The sequence below is a fragment of the Antedon bifida genome, chromosome 3 (genome assembly GCF_963402885.1).
Source record: "Antedon bifida chromosome 3, ecAntBifi1.1, whole genome shotgun sequence".
Taxonomy (NCBI): Eukaryota; Metazoa; Echinodermata; class Crinoidea; order Comatulida; family Antedonidae; genus Antedon; species Antedon bifida.
In genome coordinates, this window is record NC_136228.1 from 3,843,985 (window position 1) to 3,863,129 (window position 19,145).

The following is a 19,145-nucleotide window of genomic DNA, read 5'->3' on the forward strand; positions in this document are numbered from 1 at the left end:
CATCACTAATAATAAAATTAAAAACACTAAATAATGAGAATCAATATACTTCGAAAATATACAATTAGAAGTTACAAATATTTGTTACATGTGAAATAATTTATCAGTGCAATAGATAATCTGATAATGTCCTAAATAATTTGAATTTTGAAAAAAAAGAAGGGTTAAGACTTATAAATAGAATAGCAAATCTGATTATCTCAACAACATTCAGTGGATCCATTTGTCGCGATAAAAAGACGCTAGAATACATTTAGAAAAGGGACGAGTTTATGTGTAAAAACAGTTAATAGAATTTCACGTTTGTAAACGTAAGTACATAATAACACTCTATATTAATTATTGCATTCGAATTACGTTATATTTATTTATTCATTAAGTTAAGATGATAGTCGTTTTCATTCTATGATAGTTGAAAAAAGAGTGAAGATTGTTAGGTGATATTGATGATGAGGATACGCCTTTTTTCATCTCGACACTTCAGGGAGAAAGGTCATTCCGACCGATCGGGGGATCTTCGTCCTGTTGGTTTGAGGGGCCTGGATACAGCGCTGTGGATGGCTAACTAGTGAAATACACAGAGTTGTATATTGTGATAATAACTCATACTATAGAGGTTATTATCCAGTAACCTTTAGTTACTCCTCTTACAGTTACACATATCATATGGTACCATGTGGCCTAGAAAAAAGCCCCAGACAAAATTACCGTTAACTTTGTCTGGGGCTTTTTTTCTAGGCCACATGGTACCATATGATATGTGTAACTGTAAGAGGAGTAACTAAAGGTTACTGGATAATATCAAAAAATGGTATACACAAGAAGATGCTCGACAAATATCTCAATGTTACTGTGTAACTGGAGTAATTCAAGAAATAGGCAATGAATCACTTGTTCAGCCTGTTGATTATGATCTCGAAACACAATTTCTTGATGACAGTATAGGTCCATCCTATAAACAAACACAAACATGGAAAGATGTAAAAATTGCAGACTCCATTTCTACAAAACAAAAACGGGAACTAACCAATACACTTAAGAAACATACTAAGGCATTTTCTGATGTGCCTGGAAAAACTAATGTACTTACACATACAGTAAAAACTACTCATGAAACACCAATCAGACAACGTGCTTACAGGACACCACATTCAATGATGACAAAAGTCAAAGAAGAGGTGGACAGTATGTTGAGTCTAGGGGTCATTGAGAGGTCAACTAGTGCATATGCATCTCCTATTGTCGTTGTACCAAAACCTAACGGTGATATTCGCGTGTGCACTGATTACCGTGCATTGAACAAGATAACTGAGTTTGATCCTTATCCTATTCCTAGGATAGATCAGATTCTTGATGAAGTAGCTAAAGCTAAATATATCTCAACCCTAGATTTGACTAAGGGATTTTATCAGGTACCTCTAGATCCGCAAGCTAAAGCAAAATCAGCATTTGTGACACCTTTTGGGCAGTTTGCATATAGGGTCATGCCGTTCGGTATGATGAATTCTAGTGCAACATTTCAAAAGCTAGTTGATACTGTGTTGATGGGATGTTCCGCATTTTGCAGACAATATATTGACGATATTGCGATTTTCTCTAATACGTGGCAAGATCATTTAAATCATTTAGACATTGTATTAAGTAAAATTTCAGAAGCTGGTCTTACTATTAAGCCATCTAAATCGAAATTTGCTAACAGCACTGTAAACTACCTTGGACATACCATAGGGGATGGCCAAATAAAGCCTATGTTAGATAAGATAGAGTCGGTAGAGAAATTCCCTACCCCTCAAACTAAGAAAAATGTCAGGTCATTTTTGGGATTGACAGGGTATTATAGGAAGTTTATTCTACACTATGATGACATAGCAAGACCCTTGATAAACTTGACTAAAAAAGCCGAACCTAAGAGAGTAAATTGGACGCCTGAGTGTGATAAAGCATTCACAGATTTAAAATCTCAGCTTATTGCTCACCCCATTTTAAGAGCACCAAACTTTGATAAACCATTTTTACTACAAACTGATGCATCGAAAACAGGAATTGGAGCTGTTTTAAGCCAGTTAGATACTGATTGTAATGAACATCCTATTGTTTACCTTAGTAGAAGGATGTTGCCCAATGAGTTAAATTATTCAGTTGCTGAACAAGAATGTTTAGCTATAGTATGGTCAATTAACAAGTTACGATATTACTTACAAGGGCACAAATTTACAGTTATAACTGACCACAAGGCGTTGAAATGGCTTGACAATACCCGCCATTCAAATAATAGACTAATGAGATGGTCAATGACTCTACAACAATTTACTTTTGATATACAATACCGCAAAGGTATAACAAACACCAATGCTGACAGTTTGTCACGTCGATGTTAGTAATTCAGGGAACATATGGTACATTGCATTATTTTAATTTATAGTTAAGTGAGTACACAAGCTTCATCAGCCCAAAATGTGTATGTTATAAGTATGTTATAAGGATTATCACAAATAATCTGACCTTATATAGTAAAATTAAGTATTAAGATACAAACGAAAAGATTCTCACAAAGAATCTATATATATTGTGACCATTCAAAACATTGTGTAAAATTGGTTTAAAAATTATAATATCTATATTGTCAGTAAAGATTATATTTAGCATCACCAACTAACAATTGGTCAGAGCACTTCACAATGTTGAAGGTTATATGTACTACCAACTTACACTTGGTATTAGACACTTTTTACTGTATTGTAGTAACCGATTTATTATGATATTGTGTAAAATTGGTTAAAAATTATAATATCTATATTGTACTTCAGTAAGGGTCAGTAAAGATTATATTTAGCATCACCAACTAACAATTGGCCAGAGCACTTCACAATATTGAAGGTTATATGTACTACCAACTTACACTTGGTATTAGACACTTTACTGTATTGTAGTACAGCAGATTTATTATGATATTATACTATTTAAGATTTAGAATTAAGTATATAAAGTGCATCTCGAACTGTTGCCATAGAATGTTATGAATGTGACCATTAACCGTATCATCTTCTTTTATACAAACTTTGAACACTGTGACCTGTTTATGAACTCTTACATTTATGATTGACAGCAGTGCAACAGTGAAATGAGGAGCATTGAAGAAAAACTTTTATGTAATTAATTTGATTGATATTTTACTTTTAACAGCGTGATTTTTGCAGAACTGCAGAACACTTTATGATTTTGAAGTTAAATTTAACACAGTGGACACCATACCATTGATGAACAATAACTTGAACAATGAACTTTACATTTTGATGATGGAGCAGTAGAAATTATAAACAATGCATTTTTAATTTTAATACTGCAAGCTGAACATTTGAAACTACTTTGAACATTTTCAGTTTTATATTCTCATATCATATTGGTTTAGTTATTAAGTACTGTAGTTAAGGATATATTATTTTTAGAAGAGTGACACACTCTTTTATTTAGTAGGGGGGTGTGATAATAACTCATACTATAGAGGTTATTATCCAGTAACCTTTAGTTACTCCTCTTACAGTTACACATATCATATGGTACCATGTGGCCTAGAAAAAAGCCCCAGACAAAGTTAACGGTAATTTTGTCTAAATTTTTGAAAAAGGCTAACTTATCAAACTACTTGAAATATTGTTGGCCAATCAGAAGTCAGGGTGGGTTTTTCAAATAGTTAAGATGATATGTTTTAAGTTTAGTTTTAGTTTTGGTATGAAGGTGAACAGACACAGGCCAGCAAGAGGGCTTGTTCATTAAAGAAATATACTTTTACTTTAACTTTAATGCACTTTTGATGTTCATCTTTGTCTGATAACTTTAAATATTAAACCGCTCGGACGTTTCTCCTATATGACTACATAAGTAAACCGCTCGGACTCATGCGAAGCCCGTAACATATATTCTCTCAAAATTAGCTTTATGCTGTATGTTTTTTTTCTAGAAATATGGCTGATCAAGGAATCAAGATTCTTGATACGGCAGATGACATCACAGAGCGCCGTCAGCAAGTACTGGACAGATATGAACACTTCAAAATACTTGCAAAAGAGCGTCGACAGAAGTTAGAAGATGCCAGGCAGTTCCAGTATTTCAAGAGAGATGCTGATGAACTGGAGTCTTGGATTCTGGAAAAACTGCAGACCGCATCTGACGAAAGTTGGCGGGATCCTGTTAATTTACAGGTAACATTTACAAACAATCAGTATTTTTATATTCAATTTTCAGTGGTCTTCTGTCTGTGTTGAAAGATACCAAGTTAATTTTGTTAATAACACTGTTTTATCAAAATTGTTAATAATTTTATTGTAATGCAAATAGTTCTTTTAAATTGTTTTATGTTCATTTAGTAAGAAGTTGTCAATGTTGTTGGTATTCAATTTTTCTTATTTAAAAAAAAACATTAATACTATTTTGCACATGTAATCTACTAACATTTTAATGATTGCTGATTGGTCTAGGATTATTTTAACCTCTTCAATGTAACGGTATGTACGGTTTAAGAATCATCGAAACTCATGTGTTGGCTGAAATTATTGCTTTATTTATGATCTTAAACTGTAATAAATAGTAAATTTAATATTCTTTGTACTGCTTTTAACTGTAACTGCTGCTGTGTGGAAATATAATTTAATTTACAGTATTATAGTATTATGTTCTGTACAAAGTGGTCATCTGTTAATTGAATACAATTAGAGTTTAACTGTTACGTCGGTGCATAGAATATTATTTTTTTTTTTTAGTTTGATGATTCTATTTTGTGTTATTTAGTAATTAGTTTTATTTCTATACTACTGTATAATAATACAATGTGTTTTATGTTATTCTCTACTTTATATAGTTCAGTAGCCATAGTGTTAGATTTAAATAATTTGTTTGGTTAATTCTGTTAGCTACAGTAATTTCCAAACCTTAAGCTCTGTCTACACTATCAAACTTTATGTGACAAAAAAATGTTATGTGCCCATATATGGACATGATCATGTCATATCACTACCATATTTAAGCTTATCACTACCATATTTGGGCACATCACACTTTTTTTGTCAAACTAGTTTGATAGTGTAGATAGAGCTGTACACTGCAACTATATCAGTTTTTTTATCATCAACACACTAATTGGATTGTCGTCAACTAGGTACGATCGCTTTCATAATTTTAATTAATTCCTCTCTGTTTATTTCATTCGGTACACTTAATGAGATGAAGCGAGAGTATGGTGTGTCCAACCATACATTATTCCAATCCCTTGCGACCTAATGCGTTAAATCTTAATTTAACTAGAGATTGATTTCACCGGATAAAGCAATTGTTTTACAATTAGATATTCACATAATGATATGGAATGTAATTTTAATAAATTACCTGGATTATAAGTAGTTTTTTTCACTTGGAAATATTCTGTTAAAAGAAAACCTTTATAATCATATTAATCAAGTAAAGAATATGCTCTTTAGAAAATATATTATATTCAGTATGCTGTTTGTCTTCTAAATGTAAAATCATTTTTTCTTTTGTTTTGAGAACAATTTTCTTAAATATATGGGACAAATAAATCCAGCTTCCTTTCCTTCTGTAGGCCAGGAAGTAACAAATTTTTGTTTGACAATAACATATGTGCCTGTTTTTGGTTATTCTTGCGAGCTATGGTAGTGATATATGCTTAAATATGGTAGTGATATGACATCATCATGTCCATATATGGGCACATAAAGTTTGATAGTGTAGACAAGGCTTAAAACCTATTAAACTTTTGATAATATATAGTGTTTAAATTTTTGTTTTAAATGATGGTTTATTATACCTTATTCTACATGTTTTGTCAGTTTAATAAAATTAAAATAAATTTTAATAATGTTTTTTCACTGGTCGGTATAATTACAGAAAATGTAAAATTCAAAATGTCCAATAATGTTACAAATTACAACGGATCCAACATAGACTAAGATTTGGTTTAGCTGAATTTCACGCTTCACTTGATAAGGATTGTTGGACTTTAGTTAATGATTGTATAATTGTTAACACAGTCTGTGGTTTGTATTCATAGAATACAATACAGGTATGCTTGAATCAATATGTACATACATAGCACCTCAGACTCATCACTATGGTATGGACTCAACCATTCATGACTAAAGGGAGATCTGGGTGTAGGATTGGAGGAGGACTCAACCATTCTTGACTAGAGGGAGACATGGGTGTTTGTATGGTTGGAAAAGGACTCAACTATTTATAACCTGATAATGGAGATGTTGGATATAGAGTTGAATGAACAAAAATGTTGAATTCCATTAAATTACTGATGACAAGTTAAATTGAAATATTAATAATGTATAACAATGATGCTGAGTAGGCAATAACATGGCAATACAGTATTATCAAGTCTTCTGGAAAAAATAAATGAAGGAGTAAAATAAAAGTATTTGTGTTTAGTTGCGTGTACTGTAATCCAGTATAGAACTTAAAATAGAACTGTAGATTTTCTTTCTAATCCAGTAATTTTTTGCTAAGTAGTAGTACAGTAGTACCGTTAAGTAATAGATTTATGAACATAAAAATTAATGTTTAATTTATTTGATATAGTATATATATAATTACAACTGTCTGTTTTAAGCGTCTGTATTTCATATGTTTCTACTGAACTCCTAATTGTCAATACAAGATTGCATGTGTTAAATTTCTTTCATAGCAATCAAAATAATATGCAACTGACTGGTTCTTTTTTTTCTACAGTATACAGGTAATTTATTTGTTCCATATTGAACAATTTAATAACAAATCATTTTGTATTTATATAGGGAAAGCTACAGAAACACCAGGCATTTGAGGCAGAGGTAATTGGCCACAAAAACAACATTGATGAATTAGACGTACAAGGGAACGTCATGATACAACACAGTCACTTTGCTACTGAGATTATTCAGGTAAGACTAATGCTATAACTCTAACCACTTCTGTCTGTCTGGTCACCACTTTCTGACTGACCACCTCAATTTCAGACTGCCTCTGTCAACAACCTCTTTTCTGACCACTTCAATTTATATGACTGCCTCTCTGACCACCTTTCTCTCTGACCACCTTTTTCTCTCTGACCACCTCTTTCTGTTTGACCACCTCTTTCTATCTGAACATCGCTTTCTCTTTGACCACCTTTTTCTCTCTGACCACCTGTTTCTTGCTGACCACCTCTTTCTGTTTGACCACCTTTTTGTCTTTGACAACCTCTTTCTCAGAATCCTGAATCCCTTCCTTACTCAAAGGCTGTATTTGAAATAATTCATTCAGTTAATTTATAGCATACTATTGCAACTATAACGAGTTGATTATGATTATCATATTTTTTTTTGTCTAGGCTCGCCTGGAAGAGATACATCGCCTATGGGACCTGCTCTTACTTAAGCTGAGTGAAAAAGGAGTTAAACTACTACAGGCTCAGAAGCTTGTCCACTTCCTACGTGAATGTGAGGAAGTGATGTCATGGATTGGGGATAAAGTAAGCAGCTTGATTCAATTTATTTGTTTACTAGCCCACTGTTATACTTAGCTGTTGATTTTGGAAGACCAATTAATTTTTATAGCTGAGAACACATTAAATTAAATACTATCTGGCTCGTGTGGACTTTAAAAATCTCAGTACAATAGTAGGAGGTTACTTTGGTGTACTGGTCCATTCACCCACTGTCATTGTAGACAGACGAACAGGCACCGTTGGGTGGCAGCACTCGACACAAAGGGACCCTTTTAGGGGAGTAAAAATTGTGGTATGTGTCGTACACACATGTGCATTTCATCCCAGTAGGCTGCAAGTCGCAGGTTATTATTACATTACAATTAAGATATTAAGATTTTCTGATTGTATATTCTATATACAAATTAACACCAATAAAGATGAATTGAATTAAAGTACAGATAATGTGATTATTAAATGAGTATGAATACTACAGTATGAATGGGTTACCAGTTCAGTAGATCAGGCAAAACAGATTGATGTTTTTCTAGCGTGGATATGTTAGATATTTATGTGGGGCTCAATATAGTATGATAGGCTAATCAAAGGAAGTGATCAAAGTATATAGTAGTAGCCAATTATTATAGTCTTTGTTAATATGGCACAGCCACAGGAAATAATAGCTGTACACACAAAGAAGCAGGATTTTAGGATATTCATTAATAACTCAATAATTCAAACAATTTTAAATTAATTTTAGCCTTATAAAAGTAAACAAATTTAAATTTTTGTTAAATAGAAAGCCAGTGTTATATTTTATCCATATTCATTAATTTACATGAGTTTAATAACATGTACTAAATTGAAGAAAAAAAATGCATTTAATTATGTTTTTTGTTTACACTTGCAGCAAGCATTTGCTTCTTCAACCGAGACAGGTCGTGACCTTGAGCATGTCGAGGCGCTACAGAAAAAATTTGACGAGTTCAACAAGGTAAAACATTGTGAATTTTATTCAAGAATAAAGAATGTTTTAAAATCTGTCTTATTACTGTAGGTTAAAATGGTATGAATTCATAGTAGAAAGATTGGAAACGAAGTTGTAAAAATCCTGAATTTTTAAAATTTGACCCAGGTCCTAGTACAGATGAGTAACCATAATAATATTGTAGTTTTTTTAAATCACCATATCCGCAAAAGCACTCAAGGTGCTCTTCCAAGTCAAATAAAAGCGGATAAAAAGGATTAAACTACAACTCCACAATGTCAATAAAGACAAGCTGTTGGTGTTTTTATTGTTGCTAACCTTTGAACTTTGACCATATTTACAGGACCTTCTTGCACATGAAGACCGAGTTGAGGCTGTGAATCAAGAAGCAACCATGTTGATTAACGAGGAGCACCCAGAGTCAGAATTCATCGCCGAGAAACAAGAGGTAAACTTTCGTTAATTTATTTAATTTTCTTTTTTAGGTATTTATTTGAAGATGCGGCAGTTAATTCTTATTCTCCTGCCATGAATGGCAGATATAATATTACTAAACTTCACATAGTTAGCTTTCAAATGTCAACTCATAATGGGAATCCTTGTTCAGTATGATTGTGTATGGATTTATTGCTAAACTGGAGATGGCCAGTGCATATAAAGGCCAATTTACACAGTGTAGACAAGGCTTAGTAAAAATATAGAATCTATGTTTTTCCTTATAACCATTTACACACAACCCAGAGCGGACGGGTGGATTCCTCTCAGGATAGATACAGATTTTACATGGGACAAGCTATGCGTTTTTTTTTTGATTACCGTTACCGCTTGTCTGGCCTTGATAACTATCCAGTGTCTTAAATTTTGTAGGAGGTGAATGAAGCGTGGAAACAACTAAAACTGTTGTCAGTTGCTAGGAAAGAGAAGCTCTTTGGTGCCATGGAGATTCAAAGATTTAACAGGTAAGTTATTGGTAATGACTGATAAAGATAATGGTATCAACATATGAATAGTGATATAGTACAGTTCCCTATGTAAAAAAAAATGCAAGTGTGCAAATCATCGGGAAAGAGTTTGTTATAGCATTAAAACTTGTTATGTTTGCTGATTTTAAGCACTTAACATGAATTTATAGGAATTATGTGTATTTAATATTTTTACTTGTGTGAACAGAACCCTTTATCTTCAATTTTCCCCTCAAAATAATATTGTGACTTTTATGACTGGCCTTAATATTTTTATTGTCCAGTTGTATAAAAGCAGATAAATAGTTGTGTTTAACTGGATGATTCCTTGATTTGAGGGAAATTTCTAATCAATAACATTTACTATTTTTACAGAGATGCTGATGAGACTATTGCTTGGATTAATGAGAAGGACACTCTGTTGTCCACAGATGATTATGGCCGTGACCTGGCCAGTGTACAGGGCCTACAAAGAAAACATGATGGGCTAGAACGGGATCTTAATGCTGTAGAAGAGAAGGTATGTTAGGCCTAGTATAGGTAGATTGAGTAGGGCCAGTGTACATGGCCTACAAAGAAAACATGATGGGCTAGAAAGAGATCTTAATGCTGTAGAAGAGAAGGTATGTTAGGCCTAGTATAGGTAGATTGAGTAGGGCCAGTGTACAGGGCCTAAAAAGAAAACATGATGGGCTAGAAAGGGATCTTAATGCTGTAGAAGAGAAGGTATGTTAAGCCTAATAAAAGGTAGATTGGATAGTGTACATCATCTATATTGTAATTAACCCTAATAATGTTTATGTATAAGCAGCCTTGCAATTGATTGATGGTAATACGTTAGCAAATAAAAAAATAATTTTTCATGATGATTTTTTAGTGTTTTTTACAGTTGAATACAGTATCTGAGTACAGTGTAAACAAACATTGTATTGTTATTTAAAAATATCCATTTTAGGTAAATTTATAGACATATATTTCTATATACACAGTACTCATTTGTAGTAATTTGTATTTTCTTTATCCAATCAGGTTACTGCTTTGTGTCAGGAAGGAGACCGCCTTGAACAAAGTCACGAAGTTGATGCACCGCTCATCGAAGGCAAGAAAAACGAGATTGCGTCCAACTGGCAGAATCTGAAAGAAAAGGTGAGCTAACAGTATTAAGGCAAAGATGCACGGTCATTGGTAAACTTAACCTAGGCCTAGCATGTTTGAGAATGTCTTTAGTACTCGTTCATATCTGTCTTATTTGCATTAAAGTGGACACTAAACAGAGCATTTCATTTTTTATATTGTAATATGAATTATTACTTTTCAATTTTCATGCTTAGGCTAATGATCGACGTATTCGTTTGGAAGAGTCATACAAATTACATCGATTTTTGTCTGATTACCGAGACCTTACCATGTGGACGTCTGACATGAAAGCGTTGATCAACGCTGACGAGCTGGCCAAAGACAGCCCAGGGGCCGAAGCGCTTATTGAGAGACACCAGGAACGAAGGGTAAGTGGCTCCTAGTTATAAATTAATAGTAGAGCAGTAAATTTAAGCGATAAGTTAACTTAGAATTTCTGGCTTTGTGGGGGTCATGAAGTGAACTTACTGTGACCTCCATCAACCTATATACACTGTATACTTATGTTAAGTTAACTGTTTAAAATCATTTGAAGAGTGGAAAATAAATGAAATGAAACGAAATTTTAATATTTAACTTATTTCAGGGTGAGATTGATGCTCATGAAGATCGATTCAAAGCCACTGATGAAGAAGGTCAAGAATTAGTGGACACTGACCATCCAGCTAAGGATGAAGTCAAAGAGAAGGTAAGTTAGTAAATTTAAAAAGGTCAGTCTAGGGTTAAAGGTCATAAGCCAGATTTGTTAAATATGTTTTATTGAACTATTTTACTTTTTGTTTATAAAGATGTTTAGAACACAAAAAGTTTGTGATATTTTAAAACTTATATTTTATTTTGTAAACAAAATTATTTTTTTAGCTTGAAACACTTGAAAATGAAAAGCAGTCTCTGCTTGAGCTGTGGGAGACAAGACGGGTTGTGTACCTACAGTGTAATGATCTACAGATATTCTACCGTGACGTAGAACAAGCCAACACGATGATGTCTAAACAAGAGGTAAATTCAAATTCAATAATATCTTGTAAAAATCCCTTTGAATTTGTGAAAATAAGTACAGAAACAATGCTATAAAGGTATATGTCTAATTGTCATAAATTCAAATTCAACAAATATTTCTTTCATCAAATGCCATATAAATAGAGGACCAACCTAGAAGTAAACTTGTCTCAGTTGGCCCTCTAAAATAATAAGGGACATGGATCAAATTAGCACTAACAATACCTAAGCGCTTTGGATTAGTGAAAATAAGTACAGAAAACATTTTATTTTATTCTTCTTTTTGGTTTTCAGGCATTTTTGGCGAATGAAGATCTTGGTGATTCCCTGGATGGCGTTGAAGCATTAATGAAGAAACATGATGACTTTGAGAAGTCACTGAATGCTCAGGAGGAAAAGATCAAGGTAAGTTTAATTAAGATAAAAAAAACCAGTATAATAAAAAGTATTTCATTTATTTTGCCTCAAAATGTTAAATAAAATACAATACATGGACAAAGAACTAGAGATAAAAAGAACCAGAGACAGGATTCCCAAATGTGAACCTATTCACTATCAAGTAAATAGTTATACTATCATTTAATTGAAAATAAATCCAAGTCCTCTAATAACATGCTCTACCACCTCATTCAGTTGTTTCCCGAAATTGTTGAAGTTTATACATTGTATTTGTTGTCTCTTTTTTAGCTCCTTGATGAGTTTGCAACAGAGTTGATAGAACAGAACCATTATGCTGCAGATGATGTCAGTGACAAGAGAGATGCTGTAAGTCTAGACTTCCTTTGATTCTTTGGTTTGTAATGATGTTATGGCACCATGGCACAAAGAATTGTCTTTTCAATCCAGTCTTTCACCTCTTCTGAATTCAGCCATTGATTTTCTTTGTTGCGGAGTAATCCAAGACAAACAAATTTCCTTTACAGGCTCCATCTACACTATCAAACTAGTTTGCTAACTACCAACTATCAAATATGGTAGTGATATGCCCAAATATAATAGTGATATGACATCATCATGTCCATATATGGGCACATTTTGTTGTCACATCAAGTTTGATAGTGTAGACAGAGCAATTCATGGTGACGGATTATAAGTCAATTAACATCAAATTACTGATGATGTTATTTTTAAAAACACTTAAACATTGTCTTCATTAGTTGTGTGAATATATAATATTTTATAATTACTTTGTGTACATTGATAACAGCAAAGTTTTATTTTAATGTCGTTCTTTGTTTTTCTAGTTACTTGATCGTCGCCTTCAGATTTTAGAAAAGTCTGCTGCCCGAAAAAAGATTTTGGAGGATTCGTATCAATTCCAGCAATTTGACCGTGATGCTGATGAGGTTAAATCTTGGATTAGCGAGAAGCTACGCGTTACGCTTGACGAGTCTCACAGGGTAACTACAGTTTTATTTAATTCATCTGAACCCCGTACTTACTGGTGTTGAAAAATGTAATTTTTTTTTATAGAATGGGTGTACACAAGGTAACCCTACTACTTGTATTGGGTTTATTTAAAAGTGTGCAGGGTTCTCTCTGAGGTAATAAGAAGATTGACTTTCAAAGTAAGCTTCAGCTCTTTCGTTCTACATTAATATTCATGTGCCCTCTTCTTCTTAGGATCCGTCCAACATGCAGGGCAAACAACAAAAGCATCAAGCATTCGAGGCCGAAGTAAGCGCCAATCAAACTCGCGTCGAGAACGTCCGCGACTTTGGCGAGGATTTGATCGAGAAGGAACATTACAATACAGATGAGATACAGAAGAGAATCGATGAAATTAACCAACTTTACGGCCAACTGCTTGAAAAGTCGGGAACCAAATGTAATAATGTATTTTTAATAATTAATAATTAATCTATTTATTTGTACATATGTAATTTTGTTCCTTACTAATTAAATATATTGTCTCCCTAAAAAACAAAATTGTATAGGCCATAACACATAATAGTTATTTACATAATATTCAAAAACAAAATTTGAAAAAAATATATATATTTACCTAATAAAACATAATTAAAATTAGAAAATCGGGGTGAAAGAAAATTTGTTTTAAGGAGTGGAGGGATAAAGCAGTACACCTTTAACAGGGAATATCTGTGATAGATGTTTTAAAGTAAAATAATATCTTAACCGATTGATCAACTGCTACGGTACCAAGAATTTAACAGTATTCTACTTACGCAAAAGTTGATGGATATCCCAGGGAGGGCTTATAATTGAATGCATCATAAGATTGAAGCAGTTTTATTATTGCGCCATGTATTTTCCCATTACAGCAATGCGTCTCCAAGAGGCCCAATCTAGTATTACGTTTACGCGTAATGTTGATGATATGGATGCTTGGTTGACAGAACTGGATGCGCAACTTGCTTCTGATGATTATGGCAAGGTAAGTTAAAGAGAGATTGGAAGCAAGAAGATATGGTAAAAAAAAGAAAGCATCAATGAATGATGAACAAGATAGAAATAAGTAGGGAGATTGTGTGGCAGCTTGGATTGAGTGGCAGCTTGGATTGAGTGAAAATTGACTGAAAGATGACCAAAGGATGACATAGAAAGATATGGTAAAAAAAAAAAGAAAGCATGAATGAATGATGAACAAGATAGGAAGAAGTGGAAAGATTGTGTGGCCAAATACCAATTAGTTCAATCCCCACCCTCTGTGGGTTCTCTGTTTATATTTTGTTTAATATACATAATCCATGTTAACAGAGATAATTGAAGTAGTCTCTATCAATGCAAACCATTATGTTTGTAACAAAGGACTGGAAATAGAAACAAAATCTTATGTGTTTTTTTTTATTAGGATTTGGCGAGTGTTTCAAGCTTGAAGAAGAAATTAGAAATGATGGAAGAGGACATCGTTGCCCGTGAAGAAAGAGTCGTGGCCTGCAAAGTCCAGCGTGAAGAGTTCGCCCAGAGTGGTCATTTTGATGTTGACAACATCGCCAAAAAAGAAGAAACCGTTGCTGCGAAATACGCCAGCCTTCATGGACCGTTAGCAGCCCGTAAGAAGAAGCTTGAGGACTCGTACCGCCTCCAGCAACTGTTGCGTGACTTAGAGGATGAGGAAACATGGATCCGTGAGAAAGAACCAATTGCGTCGTCCACCAATCGTGGCAAGGATCTTATTGGAGTGCAGAACTTAATTAAGAAGCACCAGGCGTTGATGACCGAGATCCAAGGACACGAACCACGTATTAAGTCTGTCTGCGCACAGGGACATGAAATGGTCGATGAAGGTATGTCTTTCCTTTTTTTCAATAAAGTGTATGCGTTTGTACTTACTACCAAATCTCTTGTAAGAACTCACCACTATATAGGTTCATAGTCATATTCTGACATGTAGGTGATCCACGACTCTTTTAAATCTAAACAATTATTCTCTGATTCTTTTTCCATCATTGGAAGATTTTCCAGACCATTTGTTGATGTCATTTATTGACAAAATAGTATATAAATTAATTAATCAAAGCACCGATATCCATAAAGTAATGTTAAGAGATGCTTGAGTTAAACAGGGAATGCTTCTGTGTACAAGTGTGTTTTGAGACGTATTTTGAATATATTGATGTTTATAAATAGTTACAAAATGTTGTTTCTTAGGACATTTTGCCGCTGAAGATATCCAGAGCAAAGTGGCGTCTGTTGAGACCAGATGGCAAGCTCTTAAGGATAAGACAGCAAGCAGGAAGGAAGACCTGGATGAGTCTTTGGAAGCTCAGCAGTACTTTGCTGATGCCAATGAAGCTCAGTCCTGGATGAAGGAGAAGGAACCCATTGCTGGTAGTACAGACTATGGAAAAGATGAAGATACTGCAGAGGTAGGCCTGTAGACAATCGGATATTTGTTATTTTAAGCACACAACCAAGAGAAAAGTCAATGGAAAGGCAGCTAAGAGTGAAAAGTCACAATCCTTTTCACAGTCAATTCTTAGTTTTATAAATAGAAAAGCTAATTCTAGTATAAATTTTTGTATTTGACAGTCTCTGCTGAAGAAACATGAGGCATTGATGTCAGACTTGACAGCTTATGGATCCACCATTGACGGTCTAAAATCACAGGCTGAAGAATGCAGGGTAAGATTAAGAATCTTGAAGCCATTTTGTTTTTATCGTCTCCCTTTTCGCTCTTCTCTCAGTGCTGTATCCACAGGCACTGAGGTTGCTTAAGCAACACTATTTCAACAACTGTTATAAACAGATCAACAGTTATAAACAGATCAACAGTTTTTTTGTCTTTTTTGTATCACTTTTAATGTAATGTACCCTTGCAGTTATTAAATCCTAGCTAAAATCCCAGGAATCACCTATATCACTTGAACCCCTTGTTTCCAGAATACCTTGATGCACCCTTCCTTTTGGTTTTTACACATGTTTCTTTTATTAAATTCAAAAGCTCTCTTGAGCATTGAAATAGTTTTTTCTACATTACCCAGATTACTACACATTTTCCCTATTGATGTTACAGCTTAAATTCATTGTTTTTATCTGGTTGCACAAATATATATTCTAAAATAGAAGTAATTGATTATAACCTTTGACCTGCAATCTGTCTGTTGGCAAGTTGTATCACATCTGTAAAGATGATATTAAGGGATGTAGTTATAAATTCTCATTCAAAAATACCAACTGCTATATGTAGTATTGGTACTTCTTTACTAAATGTTAAGAAGTCCCCTGGATACATACAGAACTTTGGGTATAATTAACAAACTATGATTTGTCACAAAATTTTGTTAAAAAATAATTTAAAAGTTTTCAAATTATATGTTTTCAAATATACATCTACTTTTGCAACATAGCCTTTCCCCCTCCCCATTTTATCCTAAATTAGAATAAAACAATAGTTTTATTATTTCAAATCCTTTGCTTTTTTTGCTTGTTGCTATTTCATTATTTCTTTTTTACGACAGCTTCAAGAATGCGCTGATTTCTCACAGGTTTCTCCGTCTTTCTCTTACCTTTATCCAAAATAGAATAGTCCATCCAAAGTAGACTAGCCCATTTTCACAGAGTGCTATAATATTTTTACTCATCCTCTGGTTATAACATTTATGATTTTGCATACATTTATGTTTGTGCATGAAAAGATGGTAAAAATCAGAATAAAAAGATTTAATTTTTAATATTATAAATAAACTGCAGTGATTTGCGTGACTGTGGTTATCACAGCATGTTTTTAGATTATTATTTTTTTAATAATTTGTATTCAATTTGCATATCAGGTCATTATGTCATTTAATCACTTCCTTCTTTTCACAGCTGTTTTAAAATCAAACTTCAAATTTAAAAATGTATTTCTATTGGTTAAACCTAACTTGAGCTTTTAAATCATTTTTCTTTACCCCCTCCTTTATCCCTCTTGCACCAGGATGCTCAATTGAATAAAATGGTATAAAATGGTGTTTTTTATATATATTTAATTGCGGTGATTTTGTAGGTTCAAATAATTATTTTGGGTCAAATTTTTCAAAATATTTTCTTGGAAAATAGATTAAAGAAGAAAACAGTACTGTATCTTAAAAAAGAAAAGAAAATTTCAAAATTTCGATTTTTAAAAAATATAATAGTAATAATATTATAAAATATTCATGGTGACTCATTCATAATGTTCTATCAACTATGTGTGAGTCACATTCACACAATATGCATACGTTTTATTCACTACACGTATTATAGCATTAAAACAAACGTTCTTTCATTTAAACTCATTTTGTTTGTATCTTGTATAATATCAAGCACATCAATTGAATAATGTTGCACTCAATTTATTTAGCAATTATAGTATAAAATAATTTTTAGCGAAATTCATTAGTTTATCAAGAATTAATTCATACGTAACATAAATTAAGTTAGACATCTCATTCAAAGTTATTTATAAAAATCTTTTATAATTCATTTTGGGTTTATTTTTTTGTTAACTTTTTTTGGTTCATTTTATTTTGTGTTTTTTGTTTGATTTATCAAATTAATTATAACATTTTTTCTAAAACTATATTATATTTAAATTTGAATGTGTGTGTGTAAACTTGGGTTACATGGTGGGATATCAGTATATACATGTTTCATTTTAAAAATATTTGGTGTGGTTTTTTATTTGGTAAAATTTCTATTATAATCAAACTGCTGTGAATTTGAATAGTTTTTTTTATATAATGTATGAAAACCCATAGGACAGTTTGATAGAATTAAATCTGTTTTTTTTTTGTGATAAACTCTTACTACTAATGAAAGGGTATGTGTATATGGCCTAAGGCTTGTGTAGTGTACGCCTTATTTGCGTGTGAACTAGGCAGTGGTATTGTGGGTAACAACTGTCGTTAGTATAATGCTGACTACCTTATGACAGCGTTTCGTCATAAATGTTAACATGAACAGTTTAGCATTCAACAGTCAATCGCATGAATTATTACAAATTTCATTATTTTCTAAATTCAAACTATGTTTGGAGTCCGCTTCAAATCAAAAAACTGCTTTAGATCGGCATCATAACACATATTAGAATTTCACCAACAAAAATCACACTGCACACTAAACTTAGTCAAAAAATTAAAGCTTCTCTTTACATAAGTAACGTTATCAATAATATAATAAGAATAATGTATATAAATAATAATAATGTATTGTTTATATTTGCTACTATAGCAACAAATTGCTCCAGTAAGTGACGATGCGAGTAAAGAGGTTGTCCTAGCGTTGTACGACTACACAGAAAAGAGCCCTCGTGAGGTTTCAATGAAGAAGGGAGACGTGTTGACCCTCTTGAATAGTGCAAACAAGGTAACGAAATTTCATTGTCATAATTTATTATTATCATCACTATCATTATCATCATCCTTTATAATCATTATCATCACCCTTCATAATCATTATCATCATCATCCTCCATAATCAATATCATCATCATCCTCCTCCATAATCATTATCATCATCATCATCCTCCATAATCATTATCATCATCATCATCCTCCATAATCATTATCATCATCATCATCCTCCATAATCATTATCATCATCAAAAACCTGTCTCTCTCCTTTTCATAATTATCATATCACGTCAACCGCAGTACCCATCAACCATAATAATATTGTATTAAATTGATATTAAATCTTTTGAATTATTAATCTTATTTGTAGGATTGGTGGAAAGTTGAAGTTAATGACCGCCAAGGTTTTGTCCCTGCTGCTTACGTCAAGAAGATTGACTCCACCTCTGCCTCGCAACCAGAGCTTGTTGAGGAAGCAAGCAGCATCATGGCACGCCAAGCTGCAATTGAGAACCAGTACGCCGATCTCCTGGAGACTTCCAACGTCCGCAAGAAGAAATTGGAAGAATCGTGCAAGCGTCACATGTTGATAAGAGAGGCTGCTGATTTGATGCAATGGATCAACGATAAGGTGAGCTCTTCTACAACCTCTAACTTCGAAGAAGTCCATATTGATGATAGACTGATAGAAAAACTGACAGAAGGAATGAATGATTAAACAAATTATTTAGTTTTAGACCAACCTCAAAAGCAACACATTTTAGCTCTAGATATTATGAGCTTATAGCAACAAAGTTTGTCTGACCAGTATCTGATATGTC

The 19,145-nt window shown here is 33.1% G+C and overlaps 1 protein-coding gene across 5 annotated transcripts in view; it reads left to right on the forward strand.

The window, feature by feature from the left end:
* The first annotated feature begins 217 nt into the window (after window positions 1-217).
* Window positions 218-19,145, forward strand: part of LOC144838077 (spectrin alpha chain, non-erythrocytic 1-like) — a 38,361-nt gene continuing 19,433 nt past the window's right edge. For 3 of the 5 annotated variants that reach the window (XM_078693432.1, XM_078693433.1, XM_078693435.1), the window contains exons 1-23: window positions 218-311; window positions 3,959-4,199; window positions 6,813-6,938; window positions 7,367-7,507; window positions 8,373-8,456; window positions 8,794-8,898; window positions 9,318-9,409; window positions 9,788-9,932; window positions 10,442-10,558; window positions 10,744-10,917; window positions 11,136-11,237; window positions 11,411-11,548; window positions 11,843-11,953; window positions 12,236-12,313; window positions 12,793-12,948; window positions 13,172-13,376; window positions 13,831-13,943; window positions 14,361-14,796; window positions 15,161-15,378; window positions 15,542-15,634; window positions 16,471-16,497; window positions 18,203-18,337; window positions 18,695-18,955. In XM_078693432.1, coding sequence (XP_078549558.1) covers window positions 3,963-4,199; window positions 6,813-6,938; window positions 7,367-7,507; window positions 8,373-8,456; window positions 8,794-8,898; window positions 9,318-9,409; window positions 9,788-9,932; window positions 10,442-10,558; window positions 10,744-10,917; window positions 11,136-11,237; window positions 11,411-11,548; window positions 11,843-11,953; window positions 12,236-12,313; window positions 12,793-12,948; window positions 13,172-13,376; window positions 13,831-13,943; window positions 14,361-14,796; window positions 15,161-15,378; window positions 15,542-15,634; window positions 16,471-16,497; window positions 18,203-18,337; window positions 18,695-18,955 — 3,294 coding nt within the window. In that variant the 5' untranslated portion in view covers window positions 218-311; window positions 3,959-3,962. The remainder of the gene's footprint in view (window positions 312-3,958; window positions 4,200-6,812; window positions 6,939-7,366; window positions 7,508-8,372; window positions 8,457-8,793; window positions 8,899-9,317; window positions 9,410-9,787; window positions 9,933-10,441; window positions 10,559-10,743; window positions 10,918-11,135; window positions 11,238-11,410; window positions 11,549-11,842; window positions 11,954-12,235; window positions 12,314-12,792; window positions 12,949-13,171; window positions 13,377-13,830; window positions 13,944-14,360; window positions 14,797-15,160; window positions 15,379-15,541; window positions 15,635-16,470; window positions 16,498-18,202; window positions 18,338-18,694; window positions 18,956-19,145) is intronic. The other 2 variants (XM_078693434.1, XM_078693436.1) reach the window with 1 other exon arrangement.